The 20676-nt window shown below is 36.2% G+C and overlaps 1 protein-coding gene across 8 annotated transcripts in view; it reads left to right on the forward strand.

Annotated features, from left to right (window-relative positions):
• The window catches only part of NOL4 (nucleolar protein 4), a 414205-nt gene that overhangs the window by 285819 nt on the left and 107710 nt on the right, over positions 1 to 20676 (forward strand). For 5 of the 8 annotated variants that reach the window (XM_044920884.1, XM_044920885.1, XM_021686291.2 and 2 more), the window contains one exon: positions 12515 to 12694. In XM_044920884.1, coding sequence (XP_044776819.1) covers positions 12515 to 12694 — 180 coding nt within the window. Of the gene's footprint in view, positions 1 to 12514; positions 12695 to 13413; positions 13606 to 20676 lie in introns of all 8 variants that reach the window. The other 3 variants (XM_044920883.1, XM_021686289.2, XM_044920886.1) reach the window with 1 other exon arrangement.

Here is a 20676-nt window from a genome sequence, read left to right on the forward strand (position 1 = left end):
TTCTGCTGAAAAATCAGCTGTAATAGTCTTATAAGGTTTCTCTTGTTATGTAACTATGTGCTTTTCTCTTACTGCTTTTAAGATTCTCTATTTTTAGTTTTTGACACTTTAATTATTATGTGTCTTGGTGTGGGCCACTTTGTGTTCATCTTTTTTGGGGCTCTCCATGCTTCCTGAACCAGGACATCTGTTTCCTTTCCCAGGTTAGGGAAGTTTTCAGCTATTATTTCTTCATGTAAGTTTTCTGCTCCATTCTCTCTTCTCCTTCGCAACCCCTATAATGTGAATGTTAATATGCTTGATATTGTCCCAGAGGCCCCTTAACCTGTCCTCATTTTTAATTTTTTTTTTTTTTTGATGATTTCTACTACCCTATTTTCCAGATTGATGGTCCATTCTTCTGCTTCCTCTAATCTGCTGTTGACTTCCTCTAGTGTATTTTTCATTTCGTTTGTTGTAATCTTCAGCTCTTATTGGTTCTTTCTTATATTTCCTATCTTTTTGCTGATGTTTTCATTGAGTTCATCCATTTTTAAGTCTGGTGAGCATCGTTATGACCATTACTTTAAAATCATTATGAGTCAGACTGCTTATCTCCATTTTAGTTAGTTATTTTTTCTAAGGTTTTGTCTTGGTTTTGTTTGTTCAGAACATGTGTTCTGTCTCCTAATTTTGTCTGACTTTCTGTGTTTGTTTTTATGTATTAAGTAGGTCATCTATATCAATAGCTCCTGGTCTTAAAAGTAGTAGACTTATGTAGAAGGTATCTTATGGGGCCCATAATGCAATGTCATCTGGTCACCAGAACCAGGTGCTCCAGGGGTGTCCTTTATATGAGCTGTGTGCACCCTCCTGTTATGGCTATGCTGATGAGAAGGGCTCACTTCCAGTGTAGCTGGTTGCAATGACCAGCTGTAAGTACTGTGGGCACACTGCTGGGCAGGGCTGGCCCCAGTATGGCTGGCTGAGAAGCCCAGCTATAGATGATGTGGGCAGGCTGGTGGATACAGTTAGCCCCTAGTGCAGCTTGGTGAGAAACCAAGCCACAACTGTTGTGGGTGTGCTGGTGGTCAGGACTGCCTCTTCCCCACTCCCCCATCACTGGGGTAGAAGTTACTTTGGAGATGTTTCAGTCCTGGCCAGGACTACCTGCTGGATGTGGCATGACAGTAGTGACTCTGGGAGGACTCTGGTCCCCACTGAAGCTGCCTGCCAGGTATGGTGGGTGAGAGGCTCCTTTGGAGGGGTACTTGCCAGCTGGGCATGTTGGGTGGGGCAGTTTCAAAGAATATAAGCCAAGTAGATGGAGAGTGTCAAAACTACCTTCCACTAGCATCTGCCAGTTAGGCTAAAAGAGGCAAGAAAAATGGTATCTGCCAGTACTTTCATTCTGGAGAAAGTTCCTAAAGTTCCCTACCTTCCCAATGCATGCCTAAAGTTAGTCAATAAATCTTCATGTACAATCCAGTCACTTTTCAAGCTGCTGCCACTGTGCTGTGTCTAGGAATGAGTGAGATAGCATGCTTACCCTTTACAAGCAGAGTAGTGGAGTCTTCATTTCTTATAGTCATCCAGTTCTCCTGGAGTTAAGCACCCCTGATTTTTAAAGCTTCCAGAGTTAAGCCCCACTGTTCTTCAAAGCCAGACTTTCTGGGGTTTTGTTATCCTGGTGCAGATCTCCCGTGCTAGGGATGACCAATATAGGGATTAATTCCCTGACTCCTCCAGGAGGACCTCTTGTCTGTGATAGTCCTCCTTGCCAGGCTGACCTCAGGTGATACTAGTGCATGCCAATTGAGAGAACCACTGTGCTAGCCAACATACATCTTGAAGAACAGGCTTGAAAAACTTGTATTATTTTGAAGTACCAAAGAAGTAGCTTTAGTTTTAAAATTATTAAGTGAGAGATTACCTTTCAGAGGTTATGATGAAAAGGAATGATATTGAAATAGCTAAAATTTCATGAGAATTTTCAAAGTAATTGTTAAATTTGGTTCATTATTGGACAATGTCAAGATGAAATGTCAACTGTGACTTATTTATCCAAAAACTGTTTAAGATTAATCTCAATCATTGGAAAACATTTACACGATGGTAAGTCAATAAACCAAATAACAAATACCAATCCATGGTTATATAAATGGATAATTGCAGATTTGCATGCAATTGTAAGTAATAATACAGAGATGTCTTGTGAAATATGACATTATAGCTACCGGGTGGGAGAATCTGTTTGACAAAACAAGTGAGAAATTACAAATGCCTAATTTGAAATATATGAATACTATATCATTTTGTTTTCTTTATATTTAATAAATGATTGAAAGAAAACTCAGATAAAATATTAATGGAATATGAAAAACAATAAAAGAGAAGGGACATCAATAGACGTTCTGACACTGAGAAGTAACGGACTTGTAATAAAAATTTTCAGACTTTCTAAAGGCAGTATTTAGGAGTAAGAAAAATACAATTAATGATGAGGAATGAATTATATTAACACAATGGGAGAAGATTTAAATTTCATATTGAATTTGACAGAATATACAAATATTAAGAAAACATAATCTCATAAAATGCCACTTTAATGAAGACAATCATTCACTTCACAGGAAAACTTGAAATGCCCTAAAAATTCATAGGTTAGACATGAAAAGAACTTAAGGGTTTCCTCAACAGAAAACAATGTAACAATTACATGATATTGGCAATAATTTGAAGAGCAAAGGAAAGTTTCTAAACTATCAATGGTAAAAGACACATTTCCATCAGACAGGCTAAAGACTGAATCACTTTTCTATTCTCAATAGATGATAATACAAAATCATTGTCATATGAAGAAGCAATCAAAGAGCATGCCAAGAAATGTGAAAAGAAAACAGTATTATAGAGATGTGCCAGGGAGTTACTTAATTTTTAAAATATTATTTTCCTGTATTTTGTGATTGTAGCATTTATAAGCTTTCAGCATCTCATAATTTGTGATTTTACTCTTATTAAATCTCTTTTGTATCTAATTTTTTGAATAAGTGAGGCCCATCTCCAAATTTTATAACTTTAAGGACTTAAGAAACTTGGATCAGATCTATCCTATGAGCCTAGAATGCAGCTCTAAGCATGGATTAATGATTCTGTAATTGTTGAATAAATTACTGTTATGTAAAATATCTGAAATGGAGGAAACTCACCAAACGAATCATAAATCTTAGAAATTTTAAAATTTATTTTGCAAGTTTAATATGTATTGAAAAATAGAGAAAATAATACACATAACTATTATCAGCCAAATTCAACAGTAATTAAGACTTTCCACACTTTTTCACATTTTTCCTTTTTCTGTAGTATTTTAAAGCAAATCCCAAATACCCATGTCATTTCATCTCTTACACCTCAATTTGTATTTCTAACAAATGTGAGCATTTTCTTACATAAATATTTACTTAACCAAATGTTAGGTCTTACATTTAGCAAAATTAATAAGAATTCGATGTTATCATGTAATACCCCCATCTATAGTCAAATATTCCCAAATTTTTTTCAAAATTGACATTTTGTATTGAGTTTATTTGAATCTGATACAAGCAAGGTCAACACATTTAATTTTATTATAGGCACAACCTCAGACACATTATGGGTTCAGTTTTGGAAAACCACAATAAAGTGAAAATCACAATAAAGTGAATATGACAATAAAACTAATCAAATGAATTTTTTGGTTTCCCAGTGTATATAAAAGTTATGTTTACAATATACTATAGTCTATTAAGTGTGCAATAGCATTATGTCTAAAAAACTGTACATATTTTTTTTTTAAAGATTTTATTTGACAGAGAGAGACAGCGAGAGAGGGAACACAAGCAGGGGGAGTGGGAGAGTGAGAAGTAGGCTTCCTGCAGAGTAGGGAGCCTGATGTGGGGCTCGATCCCAGGACCCTGGGATCATGACCTGAGCTGAAGGCAGACGCTTAACGACTGAGCCACCCAGGTGCCCCAAAACAGTGTACATATTTTAATGAAAGAACACTTCATTGCTAAAAGATGCTAACCATCATCTGAGCTTTTAGTGAGTCATAATTTTTTGTTGGTAAAGGGTCTTGCCTTAATGTTGGTAGCTGCTGACTGATCATGGTGGTGGATACTGAAGGTTGGGGTGTCTGTGGCAATTTCTTAAAATAAGACAACAGTGAAGTTTACCAATTGGACTCTTCCTTTTACAAACAATTTATCTCACATGCAGTGCTGTTTGGTAGCATTTGACCCAGAGAACTTCTTTCAAAATTGGAGTCCATCCTCAAACCCATCAGTGCTTTATCAACTGGGTTTTTTTTTTTTTTTAACAATCTAAATCCTTTGTTGTCATGTCGACAGTCTTCACAGTGTCTTCACTAGGAGTAGATTCCATCTCAAGAAACTACTGTCTTTGCTCATCCATAAGAAGCAACTCCTCATCCATTCAAGTTTTATCATGAGATTACAGCAATTCAGTCTTGTCTTCAGTTTCCACTTTTAATTCTAGTTCTCTAGTTATTTCTACCACATCTGCAGTTATTTCCTCCACTGAAGTCTTGAATCTCTCAAAGTCCTTTATGAGGACTGGAATCAACATTTTTTTTTCTTTTTATAGATTTTATTTATTTATTTATTTGAGAGAGAGAGAGCAGGGGGGGGGGGGGGGCAGAGGCAGAGGGAGAGGTAATCTCAAGCAGACTCTGCAATGAGCATGGAGCCCAGTGCGGGGCTTGATCTCCTGACCCTGAGATCATGACCTGAGCTGAAATCAAGAGTTGGATGCTTAACTGACTGAGTCATTCAGGCACCCTTGGAATCAACTTCTTATAAAATCCTGTTAATGTTGATATTTTAACCTTTTCCTATGAATCACAAATGTTCTGAATGGCATCTAGGATGGTGAATCCTTTCCAGAAGGTTTTCAATTTATTTTGCTCAGATCCATTGTAAGAATTGCTGTATATGGAAATTTAACTTTATGAGATGTATTTCTTAAATAAGACTTGAAATTCAAAATGACTTCTTGATCTGTGGGCTCCAGGATGGATGTTGTGTTAGCAGGCATAAAACCATTGATTTTATTGTACATCTCCACGAGAGATGAAGTGACTAGGTGCATTGTCAATGAATAGTAATGTTTTGAAAGGAATCTTTTGTTTTTTCTAAGTCTCAACATTGGGCTCAAAATGTTCAGTCGACCATGATGTAAACAAATGTGCTGTCATCAAGGTTTTGTTTTTCCATTTATAAAGCAGAGGTAGAATGGATTTGGCATGATTCTTAAGGACCCTAGGATTTTCTTAATGGTCAATAGGCATTAGCTTCAGCTTAGTCACCAGCTGCATTAACTCCTAACAAGAGAGTCAGTCTGTCCTTTGAAGTTTTGAAGCCAGGCATTGACTTCTCTCTAGCTATGAAAATCCTAGATAGCATCTTCTTCTAATATAAGGCTGTTACTTCTTATATTTAAAATTTTTTATTTAGTGTGGCCCCCTTTATTATCTTAGCTAGATCATCTGGATAATTTGCTGCAGCTTCTACATCAGCACTTGCTGCTTCACCTTGCACTTTGATGTTAGGGAGACCGCTTCTTTCCTTAAACCTCATAAACCACTCTCTGCTAGCGTCAATGCCATTGGAATTTTCATGTGTCTAAATAAATTTTATTTAGAGTTAGGGCCTTGCTCTGGATTAGTCTGTGGCTTAAGAGAAAGTTGTGGCTGGTTTGATCTTCTCTACAAACTACTAAAACTATCTCCATATCAGCAATATGATTGTTTCACTCTCTTATTATTCATGTGTTCCCTGGAATAGCACTTTTAATTTCCTTCAAGAACTTTTCCTTTGTGTTCACAATTTGGTGGCACAAGAGGCCTCACTTTTGGCCTGTCTCCATTTTTTATATGCTTTCCTCACTAAGCTTAATCATTTCTAGCTTTTGATTTAAAGTGAGAGACATGTGACTCACTTGACATTTAGAGGCCATTAGAAGTTTATTAATTGCCCTGATTTCAATTTTGTTATCTTAGGTAATAGGAAGGCCTGAGGAGAGGGACAGAGATGGGGGAACAGCTGGTTAGTGGAGCAGTCAAAACACAAACACTTTCTCAAGTTCACTGTCTTTTATGGGCATGGTTTGCAATGCCCAAAACAATTACAATAGTAACATTAGAGATCACTGATCCCAAGTCACCATAACAATTATAATAAGAAAAAAGTTGAAATAGTGTAAGCATTACCAAATGTGACACAGAGACACAAAGTGAGCTTAATGCTGTTGGGAAAATGGTGCTGATAGAGTTGCTTGACACAGGGTTGCCAAAACCTTCAATTTGAACTGCCCTCCCCCCCCCAAAAAACCAACCCCACAATATCTGTAAAATTCCATAAAAAAAGGTATGTCTGTACACCTCTTAAATCTCTTCTAATGTGTCACTTGTTTTTCTGGTGTCACTTATTGAAGAACCAAAGTCAGTTGTCCTATATAGTGCCTCATATTTTGGGTTTGTCTCTTTGCTTTCTCTGGTGTCATTTAACTTGTTATTCTCTCTGCCTTATTTCTTGTAAATGGAAGTTAACTCTGGGCTAGTGTTTTTCAAATTTGAGAGAGCATTAGAATACCCTGGAGGGCATGTGAAAACGTAGATTGCTGGGTCTAGCCCAAGGTGTCTGACTCAGGTGGTCTTGGATGGGATCCAATAGTTTGTATTTATAATAAGTTCCCAGGAGATGCAGTTACTGCTGATATAGCAAACACTCTTTGAAAACCATTGCTTCTAGACTGCTCATATTTTTAATGATTCTAAGATTGCCCAATATATTCAGTAATCAATAATATATTTTTAAAAGCTGACTGAATTCAGTAAAGTTGCAAAATACCAAATCAATATACAGAAATCTGTTGTGCTTCAACTATACTTCAATTAAAAATTATTTCTATACATTAATAATAACTATCAGAAATGAAGAAAACTATCTCATTAAAAACTACCTAGGAATGAGCTTAACCAAGGAGGTGAAAGACCTATGCACTGAAAAGTGTAAGACATTGATGAAAGAAATTAAAACTGATACAAACAAATGGAAAGATATTCCATGTTGATTGATTGGAAGAAATAATATTACTATCCCAAGTAATCTAGAGATTCAATGCAGTCTTATCAAATAAATAAAATTTATTTAGACACATGAAAATTCCAATGGCATTTTTCATAGAAGTAGGACAAATAATCCTAAAATTTGTATGAGCCCACAAAAAACCCTAAATAGCCAATGCAATCTTGACAAAGAAAAACAAAGCTGGAAGCATCATGCTCCCTGATTTCAGTATGTATTACGAAACTATATTAATTAAAACTATATAGTATTGGCATAAAAACAGACACATAGGTCAGTGGAACACAACAGAAAGACCAGAAATAAACCCATACCTATATGGTCAACTAATTTATGACAAAGCCAAGAATAGACCATGGGGAATGACAGTGTCTTCAATAAACAATGTTAGGAAAATTGGACAGCTGCATGCAAAAGAATAAAACTAAGCTACTACCTAACACCAAGTACCTGAATGAACTTAAAATGTTTTAAAGACTTGAAGTAAGACATGAAACCCCAAAAGAAAATATAGGCGGTAATTTCCTTGATGTCTGTGTTGGTGATGGTTTTTGGATTTGACATCAAAAGCGAAAGCAACAAAAGCAAAAGTAAACAAATGGAACTACCTCAAACTAAAAAGCTTTTGCACAGTGAAGGAAACCAATGAACAGGAGAACATACTTGCAAATGTTATATTCAATAAGAGGTTATGATCCAAAATATGTAAGAACTCCTACAATATCAAATCATTATTATATACCTGAAACTAATATAATGTTGTTTGTCAATTATAACTCAATTAAAAAAGAAGTAACTGGCAAATAAATTTTTAAATTGCAATTTAAAAATTAAATCAAATTATCTTCTGTACAACTCTAACGTGTAAGCAATCACTTATTCAGAAAACATTTATTACCTTATTCCCACTATGTGCTTGACATTGTGCAAGCTTTTAAGGATGGAAAAGGCATGGTCTCTGAGTGACCCCAACATCAAGTAACTCTTAGACTGTGTGGAAGATGGACTTATATAAGCTAACTTGTATAGTATTTCATGATCAGTGCTGCGACAGGGCTACATACAGGCTATTATGAAAGCATGGATGCCTGCCACTCAATTCATGAGAGTCTTACCTTATTTAGGGCATGATAAAGAAATGACAGGTTTGTTTTTATTTCCCTTGGCTGTATATATCACAAATTGCCCCTCTAGCCTCAGCTGGTTCTCCTATCAAGCACTATGGATGGTCTTGCTCTCTGAGCCATGCTATGCTCCGACCACAGAGTAAGCAAACAGATTAAGCTTTCTTCCTAGGGTGCAGAAGTGAGGTTTCCTAGGTCCAGAGCTGGCAGTTCTATTAGGGTGGTAAAAACGTGAGAAAATAGAAGTGCAAATGTATTTTTCAAGAAGTCTTTGCTAAGGAGAGCCACAGGTTATCTCAAGAGGAAAAAATGGAATATGTAATCAAGGCGAAGATATACCTTTGGCCCCATGAACTAACATGTGTGTTATGAGAATAAGCAAGTTTGTATCTTCTATAGGGCCTAAGTGGTGATTCCTTAACATTTTGGTTTTTTTAAGATTTGATTTGGGGGCACCTGGGTGGCTCAGTCAGTTAAGCATCTGCCTTCAGCTCAGGTCACGATCTCAGGGTCCTGGGATGCAACCACGCATCAGACTCTTTGCTTGTTAGGGAGCCTGCTTCCCCCTCTCCCCCTGCCTCTCCCCCTGCTTGTGCACTCTCTCACTGTCAAATAAATAAATAAAATCTTTAAGAAAAAGATTTAATTTGGATTTTTTCAATTTATATCTGGAATATGAAAATAACTGCTCCTGAAATTAAGGCTTCTTAGAGTATGGTCATCCAAAGTTCTTAATAAAGTAAAGTAGGTTTATGGTGTAGAGACTGCAATATTTTATGTGGGATGTTAAAAGACTATAGTAATTTTTATGACTTGATTCTAGATTATCATCCCAATACCCATATTCCCCATTTTCTAAAAAAAGGACTTTATTTTTTAGAGCAGTTTTAAGTTCACAACAAAATTGAGAAGATGCAGAGATTTCCATACACCCCCGGGCCCTATGCGTGTATAGCGTCCCTCATTATCAACATCACTTACCAGAGTGGTACGTTTGTTACAACTGATGAACCCACATTGACAAACTATAAACATCCGAAGTCCATGGTTTATATTAGGAGTTATGGTGTTGTACATTCTATGGGTTTGTACAAATGTATAGTGACATGTATGTACAATTATAGTATCATATAGAGTATTCTCAGGGCCCTAGAAATCCTCTGTGCTCCACTTATTCCTCCCTTGCCCCCCACAACCCCTGGCAACCAATGATCTTTTAACTGTTCATGGTTCTGCTTTTTCCAAAATGTTTTGTAGCTCAAATCATACAACATGTAGTCTTTTCAGATTGGATTCTTTCACTTAGTGACAGGCATTTGGTGTTCCTTCACGTCTCAATTAGCTCATCTCTTTTTAGTATTGAATAATATTCCCTGATCTGGATGGACCACAGTTTATGCATCCATTCACATACTGAAGCACATCTTGATTGCATTTGTTTTAGCAATTCTGAATAAAGCTGCTATAAACATCCCTGTGCAGTTTTTTTGTGTAGACATAAGTTTTTAACTCCTAGGATAAACACCAAGGAGCATGACTGTTGGTTCATATGGTAAGAGTATGTTTAGTTTTGTAAGGAACTGCCAAACTGTCTTCCAAAGTGGTTGTACCATTTTGCATTCCCATCAGCAGTGAGTGAGTTCCTGTTGTTCCACATCCTCACCAGCATTTGATGTTGATGTTGATGTTCCAGATTTTGGCCATTCTAATAGGTGTATAGTCGTATTTCGTTGTTTTAATTTGCATTTCCCTGATGACATATGATGTGGAGCTTCTTTGAAAAGTCTATTTGCCATCTGTTTATCTCTTTTGGTGAGTTATCTCTTAAGGTTTGGGGCCCATATTTTAATCAGGTTGTTTGCTTTCTTATTTAGTTTGTAGTGTTCTTTGTGTATTTTGGCTAACAGCCCTTTATCAGAGGTGCCTTTTGTAAATATTTTCTCCTAATCTGTGACTTGGCTTCATCCCCCATTTTTTTTTAAAGATTTATTTATTTATTAGAGAGCAAGAATGAGAGAGCGTACATGAGAGGGGGAGGGTTAGAGGGAGAAGCAAGCTCCCCGGCTGAGCAGGGAGCCCGATGCGGTACTCGATCCAGGGACTCCAGGATCATGACCTGAGCCGAAGGCAGTCGCTTAACCAACTGAGCCACCCAGGCGCCCCTTCATCCCCCATTTTTTAAGACCAAATCATTTTGTAGAAAATGGGACACTGCTGACAGTCTTAAATGCTATTTCTGCAGAGAACATTTCTTTGTTGCTGTGAGAGAAGAAGTAGAGGTCATGTGTTGATTCCTTGAAAGAAAATGCAAATTAACATGAGAAGTAGAGAACAATGATAGTGTTTAATTCTGTGTCAAATGTCATAGTATATTAAGACTTCACAGTTTAGAGAAACATTGAAGGAGACTGAGAAAGAAGAGGGAATCTTGGTGGAAATTGAATTTACTTGGATTGGCCTTGAAAGCCAGTTAATAGTATCTTCAACAGTGAAAGAGGCAGGAAATGACACTGCAGCTGAGAAACTGGATTCAGAGTTATACAAATTTCAGTTTATATTACAGAAGGAAAAACTGATTATGTTTTGGATTTAGATTCTCAATATTCTCAGATCTGTAAGACTGGATCTTCTTTATCTAGAGGGAGTAGAGGTGTAAAACGATGTCATTCCAAATGGTTCTGTTTATAGCAGACGGCTAGGTTGTGTATTTCACGTGGCATGTGGAAAGAATATATTAGCCCAGCATATTTGCATTCAGTGTATTGTAACATTTTTAAAAATGTTGCACATTGGCATTAAAAATATATATATGATATATTTTTCAAACCTACGGAATATTTGCCTTACATTTTTTAAGGTAAATCTACCTTCCTAATAATTTGAAATACTATAATATTGCAGTAATATAAAATATGTTGCTTTTTAAATTTTAACTTTATTTTTTATGTCTATTCTACTTTTATTATTCTTCCTCTGATTATGCAGTAATAATATATTATCGTGATCCTTACAACACACTACACATATGTTATCGCACATAGGCATTTTTGAACACTGCTGATTTAAAATTTCCCGTTGTGAGGTTCTTTCAAAAGCATTTTACTTCTTTGATTTGAGGATGCTGCTGCTGTTTAGAGATATTATCCATTTCACTGAGGTCACCTATGTATCTAAGTTCTCATATGTGAAATTTGGGTTGTTAATCTGGCCTTACCCTGATTGATTTCTGTACCACTCCAGACACAGTCTACTGTTATTTAAGATTTAAGCAAAGAGAAAATGAAGGGGGATGGGGTGTAGAAGAGGTAGAGTATCACACAGCTGATGGGTTAATTTCAGGCACAGTTGAATCTATAATCTCAGATGATGTTATTAGGAGTCTATTCTGCTTAGCCTTGCTGGATTCAACTTGATTTCAGTTACCCAGAGGTAAAGTTGGGGCACAGCTGGAATAGAGAAGGTTGCTGCCCAGGGATTGGCACTCTCACCTAGGGGAGCAGAGGCTGTTTCTGAAAGGCAAAGGTGCTGTATGGACAAAGAAGTAGGAGATACCACTGCAGGACCCATGGTTAGTCTTGAACACAGTTATCAAAGTTTGTGAGAACTGTGTCGGCTGGCATTCATCTTCCATTAAGCATTAGGAAGCATTAAGTTTAACGTGATTCAGAGGAAACCTGGTTCCTTTTTTCTAGACCAAAATTCATTGCCATGCTAAGACTCACAGACAATTTAAAAACTGATTTTCAAGACTTTGTCTTATAATTAGCACCCCTAGCATCAATATTTTGTGTAGTCCTTGTTGGGCAAATCAATTAAATATATCCTCCCCTCAGTTTCCTTATCTGTTTAAAAAAATACTGATACGATTAGATTGACTAACCTCTGAGGTCATTTCTGTTTCTAAGAATATGTGATTCAATGATTCTCTCGCAAAGGTGATTACAGGTTGATTTTTCTTTCTTTTTTTTTTTTTAAGTATGTATATTGAGTGGAAACTATCTTTGCTCTCAAAAAGCTAAATCCAGTAGAACTTTCTGCAGTGATAGAAATGTTCCATGCAGCTATTGAGCACTTGTAATATAACTGGTGTGACTGAGGAGATGAATTTTTCATCTAAACTTCATTAATTTTGATTCAAATTAAAATAACCATAACTCTGGGATTAACTTCTTTCAGCAAGATTTTTGAGAAACCATTGAAATTAAAAACAGAATTCATATGCTCTGCGATGAATTTAAAAACAGCAATTTGCCCCTTTCTTTTCAGTCTCCTGCACATAGCTACTCAAGCTACGACTCTGGCAAAAATGAGAGCGTAGACCGAGGTGCTGAGGACCTGTCTCTAAACAGGGGAGATGAGGATGAAGATGACCACGATGACCACGACGATTCTGAAAAAGTGAACGAGACAGATGGCGTTGAGGCCGAGCGGCTGAAAGCTTTTAATGTGAGTCCGGCCACCCTCCCTGTGTGGCTTACTTTTTACCACTTCACTTTCATGTTGTTGCTTGCTGGTAAATGTGGATCTTCTAGAGACATGTCTGTTTAATTTACAGAAGGATTTAAAAAGTACATGAAACACTCTTTCCCAACCAGACACCAGAATTGCTGTGTTTTGTTTAGAATTTTAAAGCCAAATGTGAGCTGAAAACTGGATTTGTGTTGTGTGAGTATGCATGTTTACCTAGTGGATGAGGGGGCCTCTGCTTCTTCCTCGGAAGAGTATGCCTGTCTTCAGTTATTTCTCTTGCCTTCCCGGCTTACCTAATTATGCATGACAAAAGAGTCCATTGTTTTCAGAGATTAGTGCACTGTGCAGCATAACAATGTAGTAGTCGCATTTATCATTAATGGAGAATTTGATGGGGTGCTTAATTGTCACAGTCTACTGTTATTTCCTGATTTTTTTCCTACACGATAGTCTATACTTTTCTGTCTGTCTGTCTGTCTGTCTGCCTCTCTCTCTTTTTTCTCTCTATTTTTTTATCCAGCCATTTAGAAAGCCTTTAAAGGGTGTTTGCTTAAAATTTCTGGCTTTCCATTGCAAAGTTCTTCAGTGCATAAAGCAGAAAAGAGTATTTTCCTATCGGTAATCAAGACAGGAAGCTAGGAACAGCAGAGAGCAGTCCTCCAAACCCTTCTCCTCTGTCTCCCTCTTGCCAACAGATGTTTGTCAGGCTGTTTGTAGATGAAAACTTGGACCGAATGGTCCCAATCTCTAAGCAGCCCAAAGAAAAGATCCAGGCTATCATTGACTCATGCAGGCGACAATTCCCTGAGTATCAAGAGCGTGCCAGAAAACGTATACGTACTTACCTCAAGTCCTGCAGGCGGATGAAAAGAAGTGGTTTTGAGATGGTGAGTTTTGAATTAAAACACAGCCCTAGATTCCATCAAAATCCCACATGTAAACCATGACACTATTTTTTTTTTCATCTTAGTGTCTTTTTTATTTTTTCCATAATGTCAGGTCCAAGGGGTTTTTGTTTGCTTGTTTGTTTTTTTCCCCTTCTCCTTTTCATCTTCCTGAAGTATTTATCCCCTTTGTTATTCAATGAGGAATACCTGGTGAGACCAGCACTCCCAGGCACACATGGTACCATGTCACAGGAAATGAGGGGGATCTGAGTTAAAAACCAATGAGAACCAGCATCTCATTCGTGTTTGTTTTCTGTCACTACTGAAGCAGATAGAAGGTTAACCAAGTCTTCAACTGAAGCACAGGTTGTTGCTTTAGATGGTATATGAGAATGGCTTTCTCTGGAACCAAAGGAAATGGATGGATCCACCTAAATAATACTGTTTTCATACCAGTGGTTAATAAGTAGCAAGCCTTGAGAGTAAAGATCAGGGAATGAAAATCCTCATGTGAAAAAGAAGGCTTTGTTGTACTCAGTGTATTTGTGTGCTTGTGGATGGTAACATGAGCTTTTCTATTCATCTAGGCTTTACAGATGGATGAGATTATGTTGACATTAGTTATTTATGGGTGGAAATCAGATATCAGTGGTTTTCCAACTTTATTTCACCTTGCACTAATTGCTATACCTAGAACTAGTGTATATGTTTACAATGTATTTTTTTTTATTTTTGTTTTTTATGTATGGGAGCAGAAATGTATTAGAAATTTTCTGAAGCCATTTTTTTTTTTTTTCCTTTCTTGGCTCCATCGAAGCCAAGACTGCTGGTTCGTGATCAGTGCCTGTCATGTATTAGTTGTAATGGAGTAGTGCTGGTGAAGCTAGGAGAGGTTTCAGAGATGTCATATAGGAGAAATAGGTTCTTAGATTTAAATGAAATGACAAAAGCAATAAATCCACTATCTACTATCAATGCTTCTTCACTGGCTTCTAAAAATACCTTCAATATTTTTTTCTTTTTGAGAGAGAGAGAGAGCATGTGCTGGGGGGAGGGGCGGAGGGAGAAGGAGAGAGAGAATCTTAAGCAGGCTCCACACCCAGTGCGGAGCCCAACAAGGGGCTCAATCTGATGACCCTGAGATCATGACCTGAGCCTAAATCAGGAGTCTGATGCTTAGGCCTTTGAGCCACTCAGGTGCCCCCCCCTTTGATATTCTTTAAAACAGTATGACTTTATAGAGAGGCAGTCTGCCTAGATAGTACCAAGCACAAGGCTCAGTCCCCAGAGAGCCTGGTTTGGGGTTCTGGATCCACCACGTCCTAACTGTGTGACTGGCATGTTACTTCAGCGACCTGGACTCAGATGCCTCTTCTAGAGGTGTTAACTCCTAATTCATAAAGTTGTGAGAATTATATAAGTTGTCACTTGTAAAGCTCTGCAAACCATTTCTGACACATAGTAACCACTCAATATATCTTAACTGTGACAATATTTTCAAATATTATTCAATCTATCATCTGATAAAAGCTTCCCAAACTGTTTGTATTAAACAATCACAGAATACTCCATTTAAGTACTTATTTACTTCTCAGAATAATAACTATATTGAAGTCAGAGTTGGTAGTGCATAAGTCATTTTAAAATCAAAATGGCATTTCTGTGCCTGATCAAACTAAATTATGACAGTAGAGGTATAAGAGAGGAGAGTTTGCTTGAAGAAAATAAAGCTATTTCTCCCATTACTGAATTATTTAAAAATTATGATTACCTACTCAATAGAAGAGAGATAACAGAGAGAAAGGGTATCTAAAAGGTATAAAAGCCTAGAGTCCTAGCATCGGCATTTGGCTCAGAACACTCAGCAGCTGATGTAAAATTGCGATAGAACCTAAATATGTCTCATTCAGAATACAATGTACAATATTTACTTTTCTTTTTCAGTAACAATAAAGATGATATCCTATGCCAAGGTTTTTATTTTACCAGCATCTGGCATTTCTATTTTTGGAGGTATTTATTCGGAGATTTTTTTGGTAAAATTTCTTATTTTCCATTAATTATTCTTTATGAGAAAAATTATTGTCATGTAGAATTCTTAATTTCTCTAAGGCATATTTGAAACTTTCACAGGTTTTTCTATTGCTTGTATTTATTTACTTCAATATGGGCATCTATTTGTTGTATACCCTGTGCTATGCATAGAGAAGAACAAAAATTGACTAATTCAAGGTCAAGGAGTTTTACAAACTAATCACAAAGAAATATACTGGAAAGAAATGCTATTTTAATTAACTTTTATTTTTTATTTGTTCATTTATTCAATAATGTACATACTATTATACAAAGTAATAAGCAGAAATATTAGAGATTTCTAACCAGTTATTTAGGAAATATAACATGTTCCCTGATATTACGATTCATTGAGGTGACAAGTTGTGGGAAGTGAAATACCTAAGTAATAATATAAGGCCTAATATAATTAAATGTTAAGTGTACAACATGAATGAAAATTTTTATCATAGGTTAGGGCTTTTTTTATACACAGGAATATTCTAAAATAACAAATCTACCATTCAGTTGACACTTGGAATCTTGATTTTTTTTTTTTTTTAATGTATTACTTCACTGTCATGGGGCATGGGGAAGATTATGTGTCATTTTGAATACTTATCCTTATCTAGAACAGATAGGAAAATGTATGACTAGGGCAGATAGTAATTACAACTAAATATTGTATGTGAATATTTTTCCCTCACTTTTAAAAATTTGATATAAAGTAATATCCATAGTTGTTTTTTTTAATTGAAACAGCATTAAATAAAAAACCTTTCTTCTATTGTGTTTTATGTAGGTAGACATGGGAAAAAGTCTCATTTTCAGCATGTAGTTGTTTTTACATACAAATTATTCTGCAATACTTAACAGGTCAACAAGTTGAAATAAGAATTTTTTAATATATTTGTAAAATGAAATTGTTAAGTGTAGGATTATTTGGGGTTTTTAAATTTTTATTTATTTATTTGACAGCATAAGCAGGGGGAAGAGGGAGGCCGAAGGAGAAGCAGGCTTTCCATTGCGCAAAGAGCCGGTTGTAGGGCTCCATCCCAGGACCCTGAGATCATGACCTGAGCCAAAGGCAGATGCTTAACTGACTGAGCCACCCAGGTGCCCCATTATAGGTTAGGATAAGTGTAGAATTATTTGGTAGGAGATTCCATCTTATAAAATGAAAGTGGCTTTCAACAAGCTTATCTCTTCCAGTTATTTGGGGTGTCTAAAGCAGAAGACTCTTTAAGTAGAGTGAAACACAAAATACTGAATTATGTTTTGTGTTGACTTTAAGAAATTCAAAGAGGTAATCCCATAGAAGTGGGTCATCACAACATATATTAGTTGAGAATGTTGGCATTCACTTTTATTAATTTCCCACTGTCATTAAGACAAAATATATGCATGGTTAATAATTATCCCTTAAGAATTTACATGTCAACATAAATACTTTTAATTGACTTCACTGAATGTATACAAATATTAGAGTAGATGTTTAAGCATTTTTTTATTTCACTAGAATTATCAAGACCCCACAGATCTTGATTGCCTAAGTAGCCAAAATTTCATGCCATCACTCCAAATAGTCTCTGTAATGGGCTAAGTACAATAACTGTATTACTATATTTATATAACTATGTTATTCTATATTCTATATTCTTTTCGTACACTTTCACCAACTCACTGCTACCAATCCTTTCAAATCATAAAATCCTCAGTGTTGAATATCAAAGGGCATGTTTTATGAAAAATCTCATAAGTTTGATCCAGAGTATGGTTTTAATTTTCATTAAATTTTTAGAACCCAGTGAATGAGTTAAGCAGCCATTAAATTAATCCTTTGACAAATACATCCAATTGTTACTGATTCACTTGTGCAGCTTTGACTCTCAAATTACTTAACTAGTTTTCTAAAGAATATCTGTTGATTGTTCTAGAAAAAAAAAAGTGTTTCTTCAAGATGTTCTGATCTTAAAGAGCATGTATAACAGATAAGATCATAAAAGCAAAACTTTGTGAACAAGGTAGGATTGGTCCATGCCTAAGTATAGTCTGTGTTATGTGATGTGACTTCTCTTTTTGTGTTCTGAGCTTATGTTGTTAGAGACTGTTTCACCATGCTGCACATGTTTACCTGTATTTTTTATAAAACTCGATATTTCGGGGAGCCATTGTAAGACACTTGCAGCCCATAATTCCTACTGTATCTCAAATTGTGCCACTCTACCAAGATAGATCAGGTAGCCTAGATATTTGAATTCAATAAATTTAGCGTCTTGAAAATTACTTGTTTACTTACTTTTTAAATATCATGTGATTAACTATGTTTGAAGAAATAGGTCTATGACATTTTTATAATATTTTGCTAAGGATGTTGTCCATGAGGCTACTAAATGTCCATAGTATATTACCTTATTTCAGAAACTTCTTTTAGAATGTCATACAAAAAAAAGAGTGCTTCTCCTATGGAAATAGAATGTTTTTTGTTTTCTCTTTACTAGAACAATGCAACTAAATTTGTTTACTTTTGTGCCCACTGCCAGCAAGTTCAGAGCCAAAGTTTATCTGAAGTCCTAGTTATATTTTTTTAATTGATCATAGCGTATATTTCTTTGGTGGCTCTGATATCTATTTTAGGGGAAAATGAGATATAAATTTAAAAAAATTAAATCTAATTATGGAAACACCATATTTTAATATCATAATCGAAGTTCTTTATTATAGTATTTCTTTTTAAATACATCCTATAGTGCCCTCCTCAGCTATTTTGATACTGGTCTTCTGAGCTTATGACTCTTTCATCAGAAAAGAAGTAATGTTTAGGAAATAGTACATTTTTTTAGGGAATTTCACTAATTAAATCATTTGCCTCGAGTTGTCTAATGCAGATGAAAGTAGAGAGATCGGAATTGTTTTTCAATTTAAAACTTCTCTGATAATGAGCATTGCAAAAGCTACAGTGACACTTGCCATTCATTCTTTAGCAAATGGAGATATTATAAAAAATGAATTAAAGTGCTTCTTTAAAACTTTGATTAGAGATATAACCATCCCTTCATACAAGGTCATGATTAAAAACTATAATAACCTGTGCAGCCATTATTCACATTATTATTCGCACAACTGTGTAGGTTTCTGTCTTTTGTGACCAATTAACTTAATTGATGCTAATTAGCAAACACATTTTGTTTGAATTCCCCACCTGTTACTTGTGCCAACTTTTGGTCTGTTTTTTTATAAATGTCATCTACCATCCCCCGGGATACTTTACATGCCATCTTCTGAGTTCTTTATTCATAGTATTTCTTTTTAATTACATCCTCTAATATTCTCCTTAATAATTTTGCTATCTGACCTTTTGAATTCACAATTCTTTTACTTTCTCAGTTTCAAGATCTGCATCTCTATTTCACTTTGGCCATTGTTAACATGGATGTACCTTAGTCTTAGTTATCAAAGAGTCTGCACAAGCAATATTAAAAACTTTGACAGTCATCTAAAATTTTTCAAATATCTGCCACTGTCTTTGCAGAGGAAATGCCCTCATTGTATTTGCCCCTGGATGAGCCCAAAGCCTCTGTTTCCCCATCATTTAGCCTCCTTCAGGATGTTGCTTCATCAACCATCCCAGTGCTCATATTCCCTTTTCGTTGAGAGGGAAACTTCTCTTCTGACTTTAAAAAAAAAAAAAAAAAGAAAGGTCCCCAGACTCAAAGAAAATATTTCTTCTGGTGTCTCTTCTTCTTCAGTTGAGACCATCCTTCTTTGCCAGATTCCTGAAAGATTATTTTATACTCACAGATCACCACCAACTCCCCCAGTGGTCCCTCACATCCAGACTCTGGTTCTCACGACCCTTTTGAATTGGTTCTTTAAAAGATCACATGACTGCCTTTGTACCAGACCCAAACATTGCATCCTCAATGAAATCACCCCCATTTTCTTGAGGCTCTTGTTACTCTCCCTCCTTATTTACTTTTTCTTGCTTTTGAGCCACTTGCTAAGATATCCTGGGCTTGGCCATGTACAGCGTCTTCCCCTATCTGCAACTGAAGAGGTCTGTTCTGTGTAAGCAACTCTCAACGTTGAATCCCAGTCATCTGCAGAGCTTTTGTGTTTCATTCCAAATGTCAGCCAGATGCTGGCAAATGTATTCTATCCACAAGGAACTCATTGTATTCTTCATCATTCATCCTCTCCACTGGCCTTTCACCTCATCTACCAAACCACCAGTAAATTCCTCTTGACTTGCCGCTTTCTGGTAATAGTGCCACTAATTGTCATTTTTACAGCAGTGCTCATAAACCTGGAATGAGACTGGACTCTTTCGTACACTTATGGCTTGCATCTTACCCCTCACTGAATTCCTTCCTTTGCTATGATTCCTGAATCAGTCGAATAATTTTGACTTTTATCGGCTACCATTTTAGTTCTAGCCTTTCATACCTCATACGTATACTCTTACAGAATCATAACTCACCTCTCTATTTTCATCTTATTCTCCCTCCCTACCCTCTATTCCTAGGCAGGGACAGAACTAGGATTTGTGCCTGAAAGTTATAAAAGTTGTGCCTTTCATTAAAATAAAAGTAATACAAAATGTTGAGCAAAAAATTAAGTAGAGGATGAATATTTATTTCTACTTAGAAAAGATACCATACACAAAAAAATTTCAAAAACAGAAGTCATGAAGATTCAAACCCTTTTCCTCTGACATCTCTTGAGACAATTTTCGGACACACTTACATATAAATACTTCCTGATTTTCACTTGGCTTTCCCTCCCTACCCAGAATGCTGACAATACCCAGAAACTCTGGTGAGGGACCCTGGTGTCTAAACTTCATTGGCTTTATGAGAAATCTTCCTTTGCTCTTGGAGTAATCTTCCTCGATTCTGGCCTTGATGATGTCAAACTTTTGCCATCTCAGAACAAATTCTAAGTTTCTTACAATAATAGAGCATGGCCTTTTGAAACTGAGAGACCTGGATTCAATTCCTGGCTTAGTTCAATCCCTGT

Source organism: Neomonachus schauinslandi, chromosome 14, assembly GCF_002201575.2.
Source record: "Neomonachus schauinslandi chromosome 14, ASM220157v2, whole genome shotgun sequence".
In the NCBI taxonomy this organism is placed as follows: domain Eukaryota; kingdom Metazoa; phylum Chordata; class Mammalia; order Carnivora; family Phocidae; genus Neomonachus; species Neomonachus schauinslandi.